This window comes from Leuciscus leuciscus, assembly GCF_965113295.1.
Source record: "Leuciscus leuciscus genome assembly, chromosome: 19".
In the NCBI taxonomy this organism is placed as follows: domain Eukaryota; kingdom Metazoa; phylum Chordata; class Actinopteri; order Cypriniformes; family Leuciscidae; genus Leuciscus; species Leuciscus leuciscus.
Window position 1 is genome coordinate 27,669,529 of NC_138743.1, and position 18,555 is coordinate 27,688,083.

The 18,555-nt window shown below is 37.0% G+C and overlaps 1 protein-coding gene across 1 annotated transcript in view; it reads right to left on the reverse strand.

Moving 5' to 3' along the window:
• Nucleotides 1–18,555, reverse strand: part of fip1l1a (FIP1 like 1a) — a 30,162-nt gene that overhangs the window by 3,647 nt on the left and 7,960 nt on the right. Inside the window, exons 9-14 of the mRNA XM_082147583.1 lie at nucleotides 18,436–18,535; nucleotides 18,229–18,361; nucleotides 12,871–12,922; nucleotides 7,656–7,717; nucleotides 6,184–6,388; nucleotides 175–321 (exon numbers count right to left, since the gene is read on the reverse strand). Coding sequence (XP_082003709.1) covers nucleotides 175–321; nucleotides 6,184–6,388; nucleotides 7,656–7,717; nucleotides 12,871–12,922; nucleotides 18,229–18,361; nucleotides 18,436–18,535 — 699 coding nt within the window. The remainder of the gene's footprint in view (nucleotides 1–174; nucleotides 322–6,183; nucleotides 6,389–7,655; nucleotides 7,718–12,870; nucleotides 12,923–18,228; nucleotides 18,362–18,435; nucleotides 18,536–18,555) is intronic.

Consider the following 18,555-nt stretch of genomic DNA (forward strand, 5'->3'; position numbering starts at 1 on the left):
ATTAGAATAGAATGTTATGAAAAATATATCAAATGTTAGATAACAGATTAAAAACAAACAAACATGGGGAGTTCACTCTCCGAAACATCTAGGGGAAACATTTAATTCAACTTTGGTGTATATTTTGTCTTTTACTGTCCTGCACCATGGTGAATTTCTGACCCTGTGTGTTACCTGCGTGAGGATCTATGTTGTTCATTCCTTTCTCTGTGTCTTCGTTCTCGATGTCTGTCCCTCGCTTCTTCTCTTCCCGAGCTTTCCCTGTACCTCTCGCTCCCGTGATGACTGTGATCCCTGTGTCGAGATGCACGCTCCTCCTCACTGCACACACATTCAAGCACAATGAGGTAAAATAACACAGCACATCAGATCTGTTCTAAAACCAAACAAGATGCCTCACTACCTACTACATGCCAAGGTAGCTGCCTAATAACCATCAAGAAACCTCATAAGTGACCATTTGAAATGCTCAACAATTGTTATCAACAGACTTTGACTTTTGCATTTTGCTAAGCTAATGGTGCTAAGCTAATGCTCGCTCTTGCCTATTACGCTGCATTTTAGCAACTTTGCACAATAATTTAATCAATTCAATCAATAATTTAATGTCCTCAACAATAGCATGAATTTACATGATATATACAATTTTAAGTGCAATTTTAAGCGTTTAAGTGCAGTTATGTTGCCAAGCTCAAGCTCAAGCTCTTCAAAGTCAGGTGGACTCTGCTTGGCTGAAAAAAATCATTCTGAAAGATAATCTAATGTTCCTGTGTTGGTATCATTATATCTGTGATGCAGACGTTGCTATTTTCTGAGCTTCTCAAAACTTCAAAAAGTTAAAGGTTCCATTAAGGCTAATGGAACCTTCTTCGTTTTAGCTCCAGTAACATTTAAACACTTACTTAATACATGTTAAAATGTTACACTTGTTAGGTATGATTTATCTTCAAGTATATCATATTCCAATGAAAGTACTTACAGTTTTAAAGTAGCTTCCCCAACACTCTTAAAATACACATAAATTAAAATACATTAATATTCTTCTACATGTTTACAGGGTCACTGTCACGCAAACACACCGCATCTCTCTGAAATGGCTCAACTTGCAGCCATTGTGATGTATCCTAATGAAAGCCTCTAAGTGCACATTAACCACATTCTCTCTTTCGGTGCACAATTGCACAGAAAGACAGAGAGACAGATAAAAGAGACAAACTCAATAACCTGACCCTCCATCAGTAATTAGCAGTCAGCTAAAAGCTCCGGCCCTCAGGTGATGTGCTATAGATTAGTCTTGGAAACACTAATCAGATGACAGGGAACAAAAGAGTTTGTGGTGGCAGTGGTCAGTGTGAGGCATACAGAAAGCCAAATGTTTTTAAGTCACTTAAAGGCACAGTTCACACAAAAATAAAAATCCTACTTCTACAAAACATTTTGAGTGAACTATCCATTTAAGTAACAAATATTTAAATATGTTTCTTTTCTGTGTATTTCTCATTGTTAATCAAATTATGTTATTCTTAGCAACCATTGCTGAAAGCCCCACATGAATCTGTGTTGGTGTGTCGCATGCTGTTGCTAATTGTCCTTCATGCTATTAAAACAGGTTTGAACAACATACATGGCCCTCTGGGACTTATAAATGTATAAAGGCACAATGAGTAAGACATGATGTGGGTGTCTGTGTGAGTGTGTGTAGGTGTCGTGCCAGCTGGACTGAAGACAGGCCAGTCCTCTCTGTGAGCCACAGGAATGAGATCATATCTAGGGGACAAGTGTTCACCAAATGTCCAACCAGTTGCTAAAAGCATTACCGGCCAGATTAAAGAGAGAGAGTGAGTGAGAGAAAGGGCAAAGTGAGAAAAGGAGGAAAAGGTTGGGTGGCAGATTGTTTGAATGCTGATATTGCTTTTAAGTTTGGCCCTGTTAACACCTGGTAACATTAATCTTGGATGATCTGATCATGAGAGTAAAAGGTATTATTACATGTACTATAAAAAAAAAAAAAATCACTGGATGTGCCCAGTTTTGCCAGGTATGTGACTTTTTAATTTGTAACCATTTAATTTGAGCCACTTAGTAGCAAGCAAACAAGATATTTTCACATAAATATTAAGCAGCACAACTGTTTTCAACACTGATAATAATAAGAAATGTTTCTTGAGCATATGAGAATGATTTCTGAATGATCATGTGACACTGAAGACTGGAGTAATGATGCTGAAAATTCAGCTTTGCCATCACATGAATAAATTACACTACATTTTACATTAGTTATTTTAAATAACTATATTTCACAATATTACTGTTTTCACCATATATTTTGATCAAATAAATGTAGCCTTGGTGAACATAACAGACTTTATTTTAAAACGTTAAAAACCATCCCAAATTCATTAACTTTATTGAACGGTAGTATATTTTTGGACGGATAGTAATTATCACAAAGCCTGCATACATACATGCATACATATTATACATTAAAGCTTATTTTAATTTGCCACAAATGTGGTTTCAAGCATATTGTTATTTGTGTCTAATGCATGCATTAAATTAACTTTATACAAAAAGAACTTTATATTATTAACATTCATTAATTTACTTTTATTCAAATTCAAATTAATTTCATTTATTCATCTACTTTTATTCAAATTAATTTCAAATTTGCATTACTTCATACGTCACACTAAAGATGTCTAGCAAAGTCTGTATATGCTGCTTCTTAATAGTATTTTTCAAAATTGTCAAAAGTTTAAAGTCACTGCTGTCCAGGACACAACATGAAAGAGTGTTTACACTGGACATGAAATGTGTCAAATGCGTTTCTGAGCATCTTTGAATGCAACTTAAGTGATTGGACCAACAAATATTTTGGACCCCATTAACACCAGTATTTTACAGCTCATGATCAAATCCCTCGAAATGGATATTAAATTCCAGCCGTAAACAGGATCTTAGATGTAAAGTTCTCTCAGCATGTGCTAAAGCGAGAGAGGTTGTGTATGGTGAACAGAGTGTTGTCATTCACTCAGCGTGTGGCAGACAGAGATCGATTGTGCAGCTTCTGGGTGGATGTTGTGTAAAACAGTGATGGAGAAGACACAGATTTGTCAGTGTATATATGAGAGAGAGGATCTGAGAGCTGAATGAATATGTAACTCAGTAGGTTCTCTGCTCTCTCAGAGAAACGGCACAGGCGCTAAGCTGCTAACATACCCTCAAAGCCTTGGCATGGGCGGCTGCGTGTGACAACTTCAGTCCTAGTTTACGTGGTACCAGGCCAAAAGTGTGTGTTGGTGTGTGTCTTCGGCTCGCACAGGCCCAGCAGTGAGTCAGAGGACTCATGTTGAGATTTGGCAGTCATTTTATTGAGCACGTTGTCATACTTTTTGATTAAAAAGCAACCCTTAAGGCACTAGAGAGGATATACCCATCCAGATATTGAGATATGGTTACTCAGGTTCTTTCTCTATGTCTCGATCACACACAAAAATAAAACACTTTAACATAAGGTATTAACTTTAACATCTGACATAAAGTAAAGAAGAGTGTGGTTTTAATGTGTGTGCACGAAAGAACCTGGAAACGAGAGAAAGAGAAAGATAATCTAAAAGAGAGAGAGCATGTTGCCTTCAAAAGTGTGACAGACCGGTGTGCTTTCCAGCTGTTCTACTGGCCTGTTTTAATCTCAGCTGTCTCCTCATGTGACCTCACATTGAATATACTGCCACCACAGCACAGACTCGGAGCAGAAATGTGTGAGGTCAAAGAAAACTAAATATGGATCACCAAAAAATGAAAACTTTTTTCCATCTGAGCACAAAAGCAATACTTCTGAGAGGAATATGTTGGTTTCCTTGTTCCAAGAAATTACAAGCTGAGACTCAACTTTCTGTTTCACAGAGAAATGGAAGTATTACTGGGGTTAAATAATTTATTATGATTAATGAATTTTGGATAAAGGGAAGGGATAGTTCACCCCAAAAAAGAACATTCTTTCATTATTTATTCAACCTCATGCCATTGACTTCCAAACTTTTTTTTGATCATACAGTTTAGAACGATGAGGTTGAGTAAAATGATGACAGAATTTCCATTTGTGTAAGTGCACGCTGATTCTGTGCTTGGTCAAGGTATATAAACTATCCCATTTCAAAACAGCAAGGCAAATGCTGTTTTCCTTGATGTGTCCTCTATAATTTTCTTTCTTTTGTCCACACTGCAAAACCTCTGCAAGAAAAGCTTGTATCTTTAATACACATACAGATGGACAGACAGACAAACAAACAGATAAACAGTTCTGTTAAGTCTCATCTTCCTGTCGTCTTTCCCACCACAACTGTTTTTCTCCACTTCATCTCTTCTTTTCCCACACATATGCTTATGTCATGCTGTCTGTGAATGTGGACTAGATTCTGTACCAACTGATCCATGGCTGGAACTTTAATTCCCTCAATTAAAGCAAAGAAACAAACAAAAAAACAGATGTCTTTGAAAAAAGGTAATCTATATGCCAGTAGGGCTGTGCGATATGACGATATATATCGTGTGGACGATATATATCGTGTGGACGATATAAAAAGTATATTGTTTTAACAGTATATTGTTGTGTATAACATGCTGCGATGTCAAGTTAGCAATGCTAGAACGTGTGCGCGTGTGAAGCGTCGGCGCGATCACAGGATCTGTTGTCCTTCTGAGGGACCTGTTACTCCGTATGGTCATACGGATAGAAGCAACAACAAAAAAAATGATTCAAAACTGTATAGTTTTTGTAAAATACAGAAAACAAGCACGATGCCGTTTTCTGCCCTCTCGGTTTCCTTTACGTGAACTTTGGATCCCGTTGCATGAACCGAGGCCAGCAAAAATGTTCCTTTCGTTTTGTTAATCTGTAATTATTTAAGTGAAATAGCCTATATATTAGTTTTATATATTTAGTTTTACTCTGTTTCCTCCGTTCACAGAAGCGCTTTAAGTGCGTGATGTGACATTGTGTGAATCAATGTTCTACTACACTATCCTGCAATTTTCGCTGGTTTCAAAAACAAAAAGTTGCAAATTACCTGCTATTCATTTTCACTGAAATGTAGGCCTAATTGTTTGACATTTGGTGACATATACAGTAGCATATACATCCTCGGGAAAACTAACGCCAGCGCATTGCCATTGCGACTTAGGCTACCTACTGTATGACTTGACAGCTGAGCGCGGGCATTTCACTCACGTTGATATTGGCTATGCGTCAATATCACATTTGCACAGTAGCCTAGCCTACTATTTGAATTCGTGATTGGTTGACTGCCAAATTAAAATATTTAACAGAATGATCAAATAACGTTAATAACCGGTTAATGGCCTTTCAAATAAGTGTGTCTGTGAACGATTCAATTAGATTTTGTTTCCTTTTCTGGTTATGTTCCTGTCAAAATTGTGTTCGTTTGTTTTCGTTCATTGAACAGATTCGGAGAATTGCTGCTACATTTTAAACTTGAAAGTACAATGTTTACATTTGGCATTTTATATATCAATATTTTATGTTGGGCCTGCAATCATTTGTTTTAGAAAACTGTTTTATATTTCATTCATATTTTATATTTCTACATTCTTAATCAAACATTTGCCAAGAAGTTATAAATAAAGGGAGAAAAATAATCACATATGAATGAGTACATTTTTGAGTACATATTTATATTATATACTCAATATATATATATATTTTTAATATATATATAAGTATTTTCCATGTGGTAAATATATATATAAACTATTAATTGATTGAATTTATAGAAAAGGTACTATATCGTGATATATATTGTTATCGGGATATGAGATGACTTATATCGTGATATGAGATTTTGGTCATATCGCCCAGCCCTATATGCCAGTACTCCTAAACATTGACAAAAATGAAGATAATATGTACAGTATTTCTCTTTTGGGAGAACGAACCAATAATATTGATGACTCAACTTGCACTACACAGATTTTTATCCAATCAAATGCTCTCTAGAATGAGAATGACCCTCTCCCGAATCACCTCATCTGCTAAGCAAGTAGTAATTATTTTGTTTCAATAAGAAATACATTGACACGAAAGAAAACTGCACTGGTCAAGAAATTTCACAGATCTTACAAACAGCTCCAATTAAATATCCAACTGTTGATTGGCTGTTTTACCTTCTGTGGTCTTGGGAGGATGGACTGTGTTCTCGATCTGTTTCTCTGTACCGCTCTCTCTCACGTTCTCGCTCTGTCTTGTGCCCTCTTTCTCTGGTTTTCTCTCTCACCCTTTCTTTGTTATGACGGGAGTAGTTTTCCCATGCATTGTCACTTTCTATTACACCAGGCCAGGAAGCCACGCCCATTACAGGTGAGTACACACCTGGAAAAAAGAAAACATGAAATTATTTAAGAAGCAGATACAAATCGATATCTATTGATTTCTTGTATGAGTGAATAATAATAAATGTGTGAAATATATAATATAATATGATTAATATAATGTAATGTAACAATTACAGTAGTGATATTAAACATCAAAGTTATATATAAAAAAAAGAATCAATCTGGAATGACCATAAACTCTGATCTGACATTTTATAATATCACACAATCTAGCCAGTTCAAATCTGTCCTAAAGGTATGACAGTTTTATGCAGCACATTTTTGCTGAATATTTAAACAACACATTTGAGACAGATGGCAGGATAACAGCTTGCTATATAACAAGCAAAGCTATTGCTTTCTCTCTGTCTCTCTTTCACACACAAACACGCATACGACAATCACTGAAAGCTCACGGTGACAATAACGGCTTTAGTCTCTTGAGTACGCCCAAATCATTACAACACGCAGAGGTTAACAAGGCCACAGATTTTCTGACATGCTCATTTTTCTGTGTACGTATGTCCTTGTTAACCTCTGCCAACAATAATGATGTGTGCTGGACTGCAGTGGAAATGCTTGCAGTGCATTTCTATGCTCAGTGGCTGGAAACGTATCCCTCCACAGTTGTACAGGACCTGTGTGTGTGTGTGTGTGAGTGTGTAGTGATGATGAGAGAGTGTTGAGTATATTAACGCTTTGTATGCAGTTCTACACTCGGTTGTCGTCACCAGCCGCCCCTCCCTACGCGTCCTGACATGAAGAAAAAAGCTCTGTGACGTGTGTGGCAATCTGTGCAGTTGTGTTTGTGTGAGCAGAAACTCTTCTTTTCGCTCTTTTGATTGTCCAGGCAGGGTGTTTGATGCTCCAATTAAGACGGTCCAAATGCAGGTTCCAAATTAAATAATTTCCCACTATTCGCTACAAATCTTTGGAAAATCCACAAGGAAATGTTCCTCAAACACAGACTTAAAAAACATACACAAAAACATTAAAAGGTTTCCTTTCCCTCCCACACAGAAAATGTAGGAGCCAATGAAAACTCACAATGTTCCATTAGCAAGTATATTTTATTTCCCATATGTCCCAAATTTATTTTCAGGGCCTAAACTTTGAATCACATTACTATATAAAAATTATGATTATTAAGTAAGAACTGGCATAGAACCAAAGGTGATGAAGTTCTTAGAACAATCATTCAACGAAATACACATTACTCATTGCAGGTGAACTGCATATATTTCATAGACTTTCAATATTCATACCTGCAGTAAAAGGGTAAGGTGGAGCTGAGCGTCGATCATAGCCTCCTGCCAAACGTCCACTACTGTGATGAGAAAGATAACGTTAGTGACAAAAGTGTGGCTCAAAAATCCACTATTTTGCATTTTTCTAATTTGTTTTATTAAAAAAAAAAAAAAAATAGATAGATAGATAGATAGATAGATAGATAGATAGATAGATAGATAGATAAAAACCATTTGGATGCACATACACACTAATTTTGCAATAATGCAATATGATTACTAATAATGCAATATGATTGACTTAGGACCCTTATAAACAAAAACGAAAGGAGTGTTAAAGATAAAATAATAATAATAATCATTTAATAAAAAAATTACTTGCTCTTACAGCACCCAGAGCAGACAAGACCCTATTGCTTTTAACTAACAACAAAGATAAAAGGAATAAATAGAGCATACCAACAAAATATGCAAAAAGTAAGAGAATAAAAGGGCAGATACAACTTTTCTCTATGATCAAAAGACTTTCCTCTGTTTCAGAGCTCAATTTCCTCATTGTTTGATGTTACTGGCATTAACTCAAAGTGCAGCATGTGCCCCGGTAACGTGCCAGCAGTGTGTGACTGTGTGTGATTATGTGAGCAGATACAGCTCAGGCAAACAAGCCATTGCCATAAACCCTGACTGCCTGCCCTGCTTCCGGGGCGTTCTATGCTGGAGTAGAAGTTGAGTGTGTGTGAGAGAAATCGCATCCAACAGGACTCCTTGTGGTCAGGTGTTGGTGCACAGATTCTATTAATATCTCTGGAAAAGATGTTGCTGTTCTGGTTTCTCTTTCTCTTTGTCTTTCTCCCTTCCTGAATCCCACTTCCTCTATTCTCTCGCTTACGAATCCTTTTAAATTCAGCCAGCTACAGTTTTTCATTGTTTCTCTGTCTATACACATCAGAACAGACAAAAGGAGATGAGAGGAGGAATTTATGATAATCGATGTTAGATGATCTGGCAGTTACAGTCTCATCTCACCCCTGAGGTAAGCTTTAATTAGCGCCTGGATCATTAAGACAGCTAATCACTATAGAATTTGACCCTGATGGCCTCACACTAATGGCTGCGCAAACATGCAGTAGCTGCTCCACATCACTTTGCTAAGGAAGCGTATCAACAGTTATTAAAACGGTAACACTTTACAATAAGGTTTCATTAGTTAACATTACTTAACTATTTTAACATGAACTAATAATGAATAATACTTCTACAGCATTTATTAATCTTAGATTGATAAATACTAACAAATATATTGCTCATTATTAGTACATGTTAGTTAATACATTAACTAATGTTAACAAATGAGACCTTATTGTAAAGTATTACCATTAAAACAATTATTATTGATATTCCACAACATGTGATGAGGGATTGCTGGCAAGTAATGAAACTATACTGGATGTGGATGCCAAGACTCAAAACATCTAAATCAAACCCAAGGATGAAAGCAATCTGCACTTAATATAAAATGATCGCCTCTTCCTAGAAATGGACTGTGGATTCTTTTTGATGACTGGAGAGCCAAGGCATGATACATTTAAAGCAGAAGGAAAGGTGCTATGCTTTTAAAATAATCTCCCAGAGAACCTTGTGGCCTATTTTAGTGGTCGGTTGCATAAACTGATTAGCCTGTTAAAAGTAGACTTAAAAAATCTTTTTTTTTTTTTTTTTTTTTTAAACTGGTCCTAACTTTTTAAAGTCAGTTACATAAAAAGGTAGATCGGTCTAATTTGAATTGGAAAAGTAAGACTGATTATCTCTTGTCTAACTGCTAGTTCTTAAGACACGGTCTTAACATAGTGGCTAAGTTTATGCAACTGGCCCCAGGGGTGTCCCTCAGGGCTTTGTACAAGGACCCTTTATATTTACAATATTCTCCCAGCATGTGATGTTTATGTGTGAAAAACGAGCATGCATGTGACAGAGAGGACAGAAAAGAAGGGAGAAAAGAAGAAAAGTGAGTTTTTTGGAGTGATGGTAGTAGAGGAAGTGATTCATGAATTATACAGTTGTTGGCTGGCAGGGTTCGGATGAACGGAAACTCCTCCAAGGATGTTTGGACTTGGCAGAGAGACTGAGACGTGAGAAGAACCATTCTTTAAACAACAGAAAAAGGACTGAAAAAAGCAAACTTGAGGATCAGGAAATGGGAAAAAAAAATGGAGGGAGTTGGGTCAGAAGAGGGTGAAAAAGGATAAAATTTGCACAGAGAAGTAGATAGTCTGCTGCCATTTTGGTTCTTTCTATCCACCTTATTGGAAGTAAGCTATTTTCTGTGAATGTGCGAGACTTCCGGTTCATTAGCCGCAATAGGTAAATAACGGAAAGAATAACAAAGTGCAGTAAATGGTAAAACTGTTTGCGCTACAAACCAGCATGTTTATGATTAAGCCACTACATTAAAATAACAGGGTAAGAAATACCAGTTTGCAATATCAAGCAGCATAATGAGCTTTTTTGTACAGCTAAAAATAACTGGAAGCAGATGACATCGGAAGCCAGACACATTCAATTTAGAAATGCCATTTGTAAATGTACACGTCATTTGTACGTGAAAAATACGGTGGATAGGACATAAATGACAGTCAATTGAGAGAAGTCAGAGCTTTCATAAAATTTGACATTACAAGCTCGACAAAGACATGAACGGAGAATAATTCCACATGACTCATGCTGATGCTTAACGAAGATGTGAACAAAGCAGAAATCCATTTAAAATCCACACTAATGCCTTTCAAAAGTGGGGAAACACAGATGTCACTTATCAGTGGCAAATGTGTATTTAGATTTTTTTTTTTTTATGTCTGCAAAGAACCTCCTTCTTAAACTGTCACTAAACAGTCATATTTCATTAAATTACTAAAAAATTATAGATCAAGCTCACAACTGTAATTTTACCAATGGCAACAGGCAGACACTTCCAATATCATACACAAAATAATATAAAATTTTCTATAATTATAATAAATTAAATCTGCATATATATTTTAAAATAAATCACAAAAATATACACAGAGCGCAAGCGTATAAGTATTTATAAACCTAGTAATATATACCTATTGTTTAGAAAATGTCATGATTCCCCAGAAGCCTTAAAAGAATTGGCACTGAACCACTCAAATGTTCTGCAGATGATGATGCCTGTCAAACTGTGAGGGGAGTGAATCTAGAAATAAAGTTAGTGAGGGGGGAGATAGACAGGCAGAGACTTGGCTGTTTGTCTTGGGGAGAAAGGGAGGAAGAGTATAAGGCATAGATGGATGGGGAGTTCTGGATGCCTGTAAACAGGAGGCCAGAGGCACAAACATGGCCACCCTGTCTGTGTCTCTCTCTGCCTTATTTGGCGTTTGACTGGGTCAAGGATGGCTTTTTAACCGTATTTTAGTTTTAAGAAGATAAGTTATGGCGTCAGAGAGCTGAGAGGCATGCAAGTACAAAGAGACAAACACACACACACACACACACACACACACACACACACACACACACACACGCACACACACACACACACGCACACACACACACACACACACACATGCACACACGCACACACGCACACGCACACACACACACGCACACACGCACATGCACACACGCACACACAACCACCTAAAACACACATTTGATATCTTCCAAGCACAGAGATGAGCTGGAAGAGCCTGTTCAAACTGAATAAGTAATTCTGTGTGTATGGAAGAAAGACAGTCACAGTGGATTAACTGAAGCAGATGGGAGTTTAGTGCTTTTGTCTTGATTTCTCTTCTTCTAAGTCTGGGGTGAAACTTTGATGAGCTGCCCTACATACTTTCAGGCAGGAACAGAGACAGAAGTAACGACTCTGACAGAGTGAAAATTTTTTTTTTGTAGTTGAAGCCTAGTTTTACTGTCCCATAAACTCCATGAAGGCTGCCAATCACAGCTTTAGCAAGAGTCAATCATCTCTGTCATGAGGGACACTGAATGAATGAGTCCCATAACTTTTAAACTTGCTTTACTTTCTTGTTTTAATCTCATGGGCATCTTTTTATTCCTTATGTGATATTTCCTTTTGGTAATAACAATCTGCCATACTGTAATAATAGTCTGCTAAAAGAAAATATTATGCCAACATGTAGCAGCATTTACTTTCCTGTCTTGTTTGGATTCTTTTAGCATACAATTCATAAACTATGAAAATAAGGCAATAGGAATGACTATATCTATGATTCCATCCAAGTTGCGAAATGTACACTACCATTCAAAAGTTTGGGGTCAGTCGGATTAAAAAATAAAATAAATTTGATCAAAATGGACAGTTAAAACATTTATAATGCTATTATAGATCAAGATTTCTATTTCAAATAACTGCTGTTCTTTTAAACTTTCTATTCATCAAAGATTTCTGAAAACGTACCATGATTTCTACAAAAATTTTACGCAGCACAACTGTTTTCAACATTGATAATAATAAGAAATGTTTCTTGAGCAGCGAAGCAGCATATTAGAAGGATTTATGAAGTATCATGAGAAGATTGGAGTAATGTGGCTGAAAATACATAATAAATTATATTTTAAAATACAAAACAGCTATTTAAAAAACAAAATGTAAAAAAAAAAGGTGAATAAAGCATTTCTATCCCATGAATTCCATCATAATTTATGTGCATGGTTCCTACCACATAAACTATTTATTCACTTCAAAGGTAAAGTGTATTCGTTTATATTTATTTATTTATTTATTTATTTATTTTTCGTTTACAATTTATGTAATACATTTTGATTTTGTATCATCATATTTTTTTTGTATTAACATTTTGTCATAAATTTAAAATGTATAAATGGACACTTCACTAATGACTTCATCTGAATATTAACTGGTTAAACTGGATTATTAGAGGTTATTGAATAAGGCAGAGGTGTTCTGCAACAATGCAACATTATTAAGTCTCTTTCACAGGCTCTACCTCTTTGTCTCTCCAATTCTTTCTCTGTCTTTCTCTTTCTCCCTCTTTTGCTTGTATAGTGACCTGCTATGTTCTTGCTTTCTCTGTCTGCTATATTTCCTCTGTCTCTTTCTCCAGTATCTATATGAGATCAACCTGGACACATACACACACATGATCCATATATCATACACAAACCCTTCTATAATGCTTAACAATCAATCATTAATGGAAAAAAAAAACACTTCAAAATAAACACTTACCTATCTAATGTTGGTATCATAGATGGAGGGGCACCGGGAGGTAATGGGAAACCTGAAACGGCAGGCATAAACAGACATTATGTGAAAAATGATTTGGTGAAATAGCATAAAAAAGGAGAAATATTTAAATCGTGTGCATGGTGTACATACTTCTTCAAACACCAAAATGAGATTTCATTTAGTATAGCAAATGCATGTTTGTGTCTGTGCGTGCGCGTGTCCAGATGTCTTGACTTCAAATGACTCAACACTGTTTATGACACATCCAGACAGAATTCAACAAATGCAGCGGCCTGCAACTTTTACTGCCTTTGCTAACCGTGCTAACCCTCCTTTAAATGAGTGCGTGAAACAAATGGGCCTTCGCAGCACCCCAAAAAACACATTCTCCCTCACATGGCTGAGACACACTTATCTGCTTTGATCACACACAGCCACAGACTCGCAAACATTCGTGCACATCTGGGCACCATCCCCCTTTTGTTTTTCCACGGACCCCTGATGGGAGCCAGCTCCAAAAGACCGTTTTCAACAACAACAAAAATGACTGGAAAAAAGGCTGAAAGAAAAACAGTAATTTGAGGAACACAGAAATCACGCAGCTCCGGTTAACACAGAACGAGGCAGAAACGCAGCATCCCCTCAAACGCATGCATCCACTCACACAGAGCCTCACAAATCATCTGTGTTGTCCTTGAAACTTCAGAGTCCCAGAAGAAAGCATGTACTTTGTGAACTATTCCCTAAACTGCTTTTTTCCCCCAGTATGCCTGTGGATGCTATGCTAATTTATATCAGAGTTCTGCGGCAAGCTACAAAATAGTTCAGTAAGATCACAGATCTGCTGCGAGTGCACATGAGCACATGCTCCAAACACTGGTTCTACGCTATATAGTTTGTCATGTGTATTTTGAGCATGAGGACAAAACTGTCTTCAAAACACTAATTTGTCAAAGGTATGGTACCATTTTATAATAAACAAATACATTTGTTAACATTAGTTAATGTCTTTTTGGACAATTTAAATGATAAATATATTGAAAAGTCTATTTATAAATATATATATGTACTCTACCATTCAAAAGTTTGGGGTCAGTTCGTTTTTTTAATTTTTTATAAATTAGTGCTTTTATTCAGCAAGGATGCATAAAAATGTTCAAAAGTGACAGTAAAGACATTTTAAACATTACAAAAGATTTTCTTTTCAAATAAATGGTGTTATTTTGAACTTTATATTCATCAAAGAATCAATAATAAAAATGTTTCTTGAGCAGTAAATAAGCATATTAGAATGATCTCTGAAGGATCATGTGACTGATGACTGGAGTAATAAGGAAAATTCACCTTCATCACTACAGGATTTTTTAAATTTTTTAAAAATATATATATTAAAATAGAAGATGTTACATTAAATCGCAATAATATTTCACTAGATTATTCACTATACAATTGCAATATATATATATTCTGCAAAGTACTGTTTATTGTTAGTTCATGTTTGCTATTGCATTAGTAACATTAACGTTTCTGTAATGTATTACAGAATGAATGCATGGAACAAATTTCTTTACATTTTTTGAATGACAAGAGTTGACATGATTGTGAAAAAAAAAAAGTTATTCACAAATATGCGTTTGTCTCTTTTCTTCCATCTTTCTCTCGTTTCTTTCACAGAGGTTAGGAAGTTGTATAATTTAGAGCTGCTGGACCCTTTTAATGAAAATATTGTGCAAAGAGTGCTTAACGGTACTTTATGGACATTTACAACCATTAATGTCCTCTAAAAGACTCTTTTTGTACAAAAATATTTAGACTATCAGTACAAAAATGTAAAATACAAATCCTCTCCTATCGAATCTGTTATTAAAATTATGATTTGAATGAAAAAAAAAAGCTCTCACTCCTCCACAACCCCATTTAATCAAAACATTCCTCTCCATCTTTTCCCCTCTCTCTCTTTCAGCACAGCTGGGTCATTCAGCACATTTCCAGTGCCACGATTGTGCTGGCATGGCACTTTTTCGTTCTTCCCGCCCTGAGCTATTTTTAGCTGCACACAGCCAGGGCCGACGCCAAGGGGGGGCATTCGCGGGCCATACCCCTCAAAAGAGTTACTTCACACTCACCCCTCCCTCCACTAAATGCGAAAAGCACGCACCCAAACCAGATCTCACAGCTGAACGTGATTTCGGCAGCCGCTGGCACCCCGTAGAAATATAAATGCCCCCCGATTTATGTGCCCTGCCGGCGGCTCTGCACACAGCACATTAGCAACACAAAATAAACAGCGTGGCCATAACGGTACAGTGATATCCACAGGGGGAACGAGTCTGAAAGAGAGGCCTATAACTTAAAGATGGGGAGGTGGGCTTATTCTTTGATAAAATGAAAATGGCCCGTTCTGGATTAAAGGCTGAACTTCAAAGGCTGGGCCTGACCAGGAAGTTTGATATTTTGACTGTATTAAAAAGGATGAGTTGGTCCTAAAAAAGGGGATGATGGGTGAGTCTAAGTAAGAGGTCTGAGTGGGCTGGAGGAGGAGTGGTGAGATTTGGCAGGAGGCGATTTCTGATGGGGCTTTGAAGCAGAAGAGGAGAAGAGTTAAGAGAGCTCAACTATAGACTTCCTGTTGAAAGTGAGGCGGAGCAGCATCTGAGCAGGAAGTTAGCCAATCTGTGAGCCAGCAAGCCTGCGCTGCAGAGGAAAACCTGGAGAGAATTACACACACCTGGATATAGACGCACTAGCTCAAGCGCACATGTTGTCAGACTCCTACAGAGACACATGCACGCTCAATATTTAGTCACTGTCAAATGATACATGCACAGCTGCTGCAGTGCATCTGGTTTAGCACTGAACTTTAACCTTGAACCGAAGCATAAACATCACTTTGGGGCATCATGGGGCATTTCACTGCATTGCCCTAGTGTGCAATATTTTAACACAGAGAACACATTAAAGGGTTAGTTCACCCCAAAAAATTTTTTTCTGCCATTCATTACTCACCCTCACGTCATTCCAAACGCGCAAGCCCGTCGTTCATCTTCGAAAACACAAATTAAGATATTTTTGATGAAATCTTAGAGCTTTTTGGCCCTCCATAGACTGCAACGTAATCACCACTTTCAAGGTCCAGAAAGGTAGTAAAGACATCACCTGTGGGACTACAGTGGTTAATCCACTATGTAAACGGCGTCAGAGACTGACACAGAAGAGAAGAAATTGTAAAATAAAGTCATTATTTTTGTTTTGTTTTTTACCCACAAACAGTATTCTCGTCGCTTCATAACATTAAGGTTGAATCACTGTAGTCACATGGACTATTTTAACAATGTCTTTACTACCTTTCTGGGCCTTGAAAGTGGTTGTTGCGTTGTTGTCTAGGGAGGGAACAGAAAGCTCTCGGATTTCATCAAAAATATCTTAATTTGTGTCCCGAAGATGAACGAAGGTCTTACGGATTTGGAACGAAATGAGGGTAATTAATGACAGAAGTTACATTTTTAGGTGAACTAACCCTTTAACAAATATACAAACTACTTCATGAGGCAATGGATGTAGATTCAGTGCAGTGCAGTTATATCATACCTGGCAAAAATAAACTTAATGTTTAAAGTGCACTAATAAGACATGTGTTTAGGATATTAAAGGATAATTGGTTCTCTTCAGACTAGGAGAAGGCAGCAGGTTGCTCAACATGGGTGTGAATCAAACACATCATGGATACATGTTGTCATGGCAACCGCAAATTCCCTACGGTTGACCATATGTACAATGCAGTGCAATGAAAACATCAACACAACCTTTGACCTCCCTTGGGCTGTTTGAAAATGTGCTGGTCTTAGGTCAAAAAAGGTCCAGCTTTATCTACCACTTGGATCATACACGTATATTTAAAAAAATGAGATCTATTATGTTTTTATTTAAAGACTTATTGTGTGTATATATATGTATAAGTTTGGGGTTGGTTAGATTTGTGACTGTTTTTGAAAAAAATGCTCACCAAGCAGGCTTCCAACACCTTGGTTAACTTTCAAGGACTTTCCAGGTCCAATATCCTCAAATTCAAAGACTTAATGTGGGACACATTTCAAGTGAGAGGAAGGTTACATCGTGTTACCTTGTAAGATACATTGTTGCGCATGTTCTCTAGACTCCGTCGCTATGGAAACAAAGACACTAACATGCAATCACCCGCAAATTAATGTGTGGGTCTATGTAAAATACATAATTTTACCTTTAAATATGGGACCATTCTTTGTTATCTTCTTTGGTGATCCAGATATCTTGAAATTTGCATTTTCCAGGCATCACGTTTCTGCGGTTTAAGACTATTTTTGCAATGTTTCACGGTGTGTCAGAGAAACGTTGAGGTACCATCGTAGTAGTTTTGTGCGCGCGTGAACGTCATGGCAACGTACAGTACAACACAAAGTACCTCACGCAGGAAACACGTAACGTAACGCGTAAATGCGCGTAACTAAAGTAACTCAAGCAAGCTAGTATGCATAGGCCACGAAGTGTTGGCGAAAAAAAACCTTAGCGAACCAGATGGATTAATATAGATTTTTAAAAAAAAAAATTCAAGCATGCATGTTCATTTTCAAAAACTTTCCAGGGCCTTGATTTTTTTTTTCAGATTCACAAACTTCCAAGAATTTCAAGGATCCGTGGGAACCTTGACCAAGGCTGCATTTATTTGATCCAAAATACAGTAAAACCAGTAATATTGTCAAAAAATATTAATATTTAAATTCAGAAATCATTCTAACATGCCGGTTTAATGCTAAAGAAACATATCTTATTGCTCTGTGTATTGCTCAGCATTATCAATGATGAAAACAGTTGTGCTGTTTAATATTTTGCGGAAACCAAAATATATTTATTTTTAGGATTCTATGATGAATAAAACCCCCCAGAAAATAATCTTTTGTAACAATATGAATGTCTTTACTGTCACTTTTGATCAAATTAGTGCATCCTTGCTAAATAAAATAATTAATTCCCTAATTTTTGAACTGCAAATTATTACAATAATAAATTAAGCAAAAATATTTAAAATATATAACTTAAAAATCTTCAATTTAACCTTAGCATTATGAGGATTGACCCGATGGTTTTGAGACTAATCTGATTTATATTTAATATGCTGGTTAATATGCAGGACTGTGTCTTTTCTGATGTGCTCTGCTTGATTTTGGAACTATTATGAGTGAGAGATTTGCTCAAGGACAAGCTGAAGAAAAACCTGCAATGTCGTAGCATTCACATGCTACTACGTCACTACAGAGCATGGGCCAGTCCCTTTTCTGCTGACACAGTGAGTGTGCATGAGTGTACAGTATGGAGCTCGCTTACCGGGTGGTGGTATAAGGGGGGGTGTGGTGCTGATGGAGGGAGGAGGGAAAGGTGGAGGTGGGATGTTTGGAGGAAAGAAGGGCAACCGCTTTGGAGAGGATGGCTTTGTGTCCGAGGATTGCTCTGAAACGACCTGAAATACACACATATCACACAAATATATGAGATCAGTACTCTTTATGTCCAACAAGCAACGCAAAAACACACCTGGATGTTATTTTCATCCGTGCTGTGACGTCTTCGGCCTTCCACTCGACTGATGGTCCCTGCATGTCCTCCGATAACATTGATCGAACCGCTCGACTTCCTGTTCACACCCACACACAT